Source organism: Macrobrachium rosenbergii, chromosome 15 (assembly GCF_040412425.1).
Source record: "Macrobrachium rosenbergii isolate ZJJX-2024 chromosome 15, ASM4041242v1, whole genome shotgun sequence".
In the NCBI taxonomy this organism is placed as follows: Eukaryota; Metazoa; Arthropoda; class Malacostraca; order Decapoda; family Palaemonidae; genus Macrobrachium; species Macrobrachium rosenbergii.
The window spans coordinates 1,789,045-1,793,932 of record NC_089755.1 but is presented as its reverse complement, the minus strand read 5'-3'; the positions used below and the strand labels follow the sequence as shown (position 1 = coordinate 1,793,932).

Here is a 4,888-nt window from a genome sequence, read left to right as displayed (position 1 = left end):
TCCAACTCACCTTTATGGAAGTTAAGTATGGAAGTTCAATATTTTTTAAAACGACCATTGAGATGAAAGTGTTGAATTATTTATTAATTAATTAATTTAATTAATTAATTTATTTATTTATCTATTAATGTCTTTATTTATTTACGAAAGCTTTACTTTCTAAATTAAAACGACTTGGAATCTACAAAAATCTCGATCATCTCTTCTGAACCTTTAAATATCGTCAAAATAAAAACTACTTGAAGTACAGAGAAAGATTCAGTCCGCGACGATATTATATGTAACAGCTCGAAGCCCCCCTCTCTCCCATCTCCATCCCCCCCCCTCATTCTTAAGCTCCAACTCGAAGGAACTTTTCCCCGGAAGGTGAAATAAAATTCGTTATTTTCTCTCCGAAGTCATTCGAGATTTCGGTTGGTGTAATAATGAAGACATTTTTCTCCTTAACTTTTATTATGGAAACTTTCCCCCGAGAATTGTATAGAGCTTCAGTCTATTATTGTTCGTTTAAGAGGAAAGTAAGTTTTATCAATTCCTCAGAAAAAAGAAATAAATAAAACGTTTCTATTATTTATCATTATTATTATTCCGAGTATAAACTTCATCAACATCTTGTCCCACATACCTTGGGAGACAGGATGGGGGTAGTTAGGGGGAGTGAAAATGAGCAGCGAAGGAGTGGCTAGGAGTATGGGAACAGTTGAGGAAGTGGGTGGGAGTAGTACGGTGAGTGGATGGGAGTAGTAAGGGGGTGAATGGGTGTAGTTGGTGGAATGAAAGGGAGTAGTTGGGGGAATGAATGGGAGTAGTTGGTGGGAGTGGATGGGAGTATTTGGTAGAAGAACGGGAGTAATGTGGGGAGTGGATGGAAGTATGGGAGTAGTTGGGGAGTAAATGGAAGTAGTTGTGGGGAGTGGATGGGAGTAGTTGTGAAGAGTGGAGGGAGTATGGGAGTGGTTTGGGGAGTGAATGGGAATAGTGGGGGAGTGGATGAGAGTATTTGGGAAGTATATGGGAGTAGTTGGTGTGAGTGAATGGGAGTAGTTGTGGGGAGTGGATAGGAGTATGGGAGTGTTGGGAGAGTGGATAGGAGTACTAAGGGGATTAGATAGGCGTAGTTGGTGGGAGTGAATGGGAGTAAGGGAGTAATGGTGAGAGTGAGTGGTAGTCGCTGTTGGGAGTAGTGAGGGAATGGATGGGAGTATGGTAGAGGTTGGAGGAGTGGATGGGAGTAGTTGGGAGTAGCTGGGGAGTAGATGATAGTAGTTGGTGGGAGTGAATGTGAGTAATTGTGGGGAGTAGACAGAAGTACAGGAGTATAGGGGGAGTGGATAGGAGTATGGGAATAGTGGGAGAGTGGATGGGAGTAGTTGGGGAGTAGATAGGAGTAGTTAGGGGGAGTGAATGGAAGTAGTAGGGGAGTGGGTGGTAGTAGTTGGGAGTATATGGGAGTAGTTGGTGGGAGTGAATGTGAGTAGTCGTTGGGAGTGGATAGGAGTATGGGAGTAGTGGGGGAGTGGATGGGAGTAGTGAAGGATAGAGTATGAGAGTGAATGGGAGTATTCTGGGGAATAGTTGGAGGAGTGGTTGGGAGATTTTCTGGGAGTGTATGGGAGTAGTTGGGGTGTGGATAGGAGTAATAATTGGGAGGGGAAGGGAGCAGTATGTGGGAGTGGATGGGAATAGCCAGGGGAGTGAATGATAGTAGTTGGGGGTGTGGATGTGAGTAGTTGGAGGAATGGATGGGAGTAGAAAGCGAGTGGATTAGAGTAGTTGGGGAGTGGATGGTATCTACAACGGTAACTCCTTCAGGCTCTCTTGAAAAATTATTATTATTATTATTATTATTATTATTATTATTATTATTATTATTATCTAGTTCACTTCAGCAGCGTTATTCATAATAAGATTTCTTTAATCTGAATCACTCCAAAACACTCCAATTAAATTTGGTTGCTCAAAAAAAAAAAAATATCGAAAGAGCTTCCCTTTGGAAAGCTCACTTAGGGATATCCCACACCAAAAAAAATGAATATCCCTCGTTAATTAAAAATATTACATAAACCTAAAAATAAAATAAACATACAAAAAAGTCTTCGCTAATGAGGCACATGACCTACCTCTGAAGAGAGATGTTGACTATTTTCTGTATTTATGATCAATGAAAGTAAACGTTAGGAAGCTGTTTTATTTAACCAGAGGAAGATGTCGATTTCCATGATTATATAAATGCTCACTAATTATTCAGCTGTTACGCCTCAGTTGTTCTCTTAATAAGAGTTCAGGGAAATGTATCAAATTCTGGGGGTAGTTAATTTCATACAACAAATGATTTATGGTATGTCAATTAATAATATATATATATATATATATATATATATATATATTATATATATATATATATATATATATATATATATATATATATATATATATATGAATGTCTTTTCCTGTAATACTACAGTGTAATATGAAAATAGAAAGGCCCATAAAACACTATTTCGTTTTATTTGGGCACTTCTGCCCCTGTTCAAACTGGTAGAATATGGACAGGTTAAATTTGGTTGCTATACAAAAACATGAAGGTGTGGAAAAAAAAAAAGGAGGAATTGACCAAATTCCCTAGTGGTTTTGGCCTCATTAGCTCCCGTTTGGCGATGGATCTGGCGGTCGCGTTTCTTGGGTCATCTTCTTCAGAAGGGTCCGAGGATTAAGGTGTCAATGTATCCGATTTCCAATGCCTCTGACAAAAAATTGATGGTAGCAGATCCAGCATCTTTCTTTCGTTAATTAAAACCACATTACACTCAGTTAAAATAAAAGGAAAATTAAAACGTACTGATCTTAATGCTCTGTTATTCTTTGCGAGAAAGTCTCTCGCTTACATAGATGTCTGAAGACAGATGTTGCTTCTTATTTTTGTTATTTTACGATAAATAACAAAAGGGAAGAAGCCGGAGTAGTTAAATGTTAGAAATTGTTTTGACATTTAACGAGAGAGGAAAGTCGATTGCTCAAAGTAGCTGTTACAAAAGAAAATGCTCACTATCATCAATTATCAGCAGTTAATTGGACGCCATTGATTTCAGTTAGATGACCCAAGAAACGCGACCGCCAGATCCATCGCCAAACGGGAGCTAATTAGAGTAAGAAACGCCTCCTTAACATTAAGGTCATGTTTTTGTTAATACCATTGTAAGTTCTGTCCAATTCTAGATGGGCACAGAAACAAGTTAGTTAATGTTATGTTTTGATAATGATATTATGTATATATATATAGATATATATATATATATATATACATACATATATATATATATATATATATATATATATATATATATATATATATATATATATATATATATATATATATATATATATATATATATATATATATATATATATATATATATATATATATATATATATATGTATGTATGTATATATATCATGTATGTATGTCACTACATATTCACAAGCCTAGCCCGGGGTTGGTTTGTCTAGCCCTAAACATAATCTAAACTCATCTGACTAGTTAGCTAAATTCATGAAAAGAAGTAAGTTAACAGGAAATTAAATGGTTTTCAAAAAGAAATTCAAGACTTCACAGATTAGGTTTTATTACAAATATCAGAAGGATACTGCAAGGAGAGCTCCTCACTAGCTCCTTGGCATTGGCATTAAGTTAGTCACAAAACAAATAGTACCAAATATCAGAAGACTTTACGATCTAAGGTGAAATTCCTTAAATCTAGGATTAGTTGTCTCTAAAATAAAATCCCACTGTGGGGGAACCTCTAAGAAAAAGTAAATGTACAGAATTCTGCCACACAGGCATATAAGTCTTCAGGAATTACTCTTGAAGTGTTCTTCCACGTTGGGAATTCAGGAATTGACACTGTGGGCGAACAGGTAGACACAGCATCAAACACCTATTCTGTAAGGCAAACTTACTGTCACTTTGATGCAAAGAAAACACTTTCACGGTCACATAGGGAGTGATGAATGCTGAGAGGGAACAAATGCTACGAAATGCTTATGTTGCTCGAAATGAAAACATTTCCACTTCAATTATTTTCTCAGAACTCCTAGGGGTGGAAATATCAGAAAGAATGAAAATTATGGTAGAAGAATGGGCGTTGTAACAACTCCAAATCAAGACTGTATCTTTTCCCGTAGGATATACTGTCTTGATGTGTAGGCCAGATTTTGCAACAAGGCAAGGGACTTGGTGGGACTATGTTCACGACAAAGTTTTGACTGGGTCAGAAAGGGGGAGGGCGGTTGGAGACCGACCTGGCAAGGACTCTACTCTTTTGCCGGCTTGTAACGAACTGCCTGTGTGACCCTTGGTCAGGTCCTTATGTAGCCTCTGGTCCCACCTTCAAGTCTCTGTCCTGCCTGTGGCGTCTGATTGTTAACTCACCAGCTCCCATGTTTTGGTGGCATCGACAGTGGAACAAGGAGAGAACGGGAATTTATTTAAAGGTTGACAAAGGCGAGATTAAGGCTTACAGAGGATGGGCGGAATCTTTTCATGAAGGCACCGAGCATTTAGTGGGTGCTTATCAGGGGTGTTTTGATCGCTCTCTGTTCCTCAGTTCTGGGTGGTTGTGAAGTTGACTCACCATTTGTACTGTACCTGCTTTCTTCTCTCAAGTTAATTATAAAATGAGTGGAGCTTCATGTGCTCTTGCAACTAGCAACTGCACGTTACAATATATATACTGTATATATATATATATATATATATATATATATATATATATATATATATATATATATATATATATATATAAGTTGGTTATGTTGTCGTTTCTAGAAAAACTTCAATTTAAGGAGGAACAGGATAGCCAGAAGACGTGGTAAAATTCCAGACATTATT

General features: G+C 37.4%; 1 protein-coding gene across 1 annotated transcript in view; it reads right to left on the bottom strand.

The window, feature by feature from the left end:
• Window positions 1-4,439, bottom strand: part of LOC136846839 (uncharacterized) — a 14,832-nt gene extending 10,393 nt beyond the window's left edge. Inside the window, exons 1-2 of the mRNA XM_067118107.1 lie at window positions 4,430-4,439; window positions 626-1,171 (exon numbers count right to left, since the gene is read on the bottom strand). Coding sequence (XP_066974208.1) covers window positions 626-1,171; window positions 4,430-4,439 — 556 coding nt within the window. The remainder of the gene's footprint in view (window positions 1-625; window positions 1,172-4,429) is intronic.
• Between the last annotated feature and the right edge of the window lie 449 nt (window positions 4,440-4,888).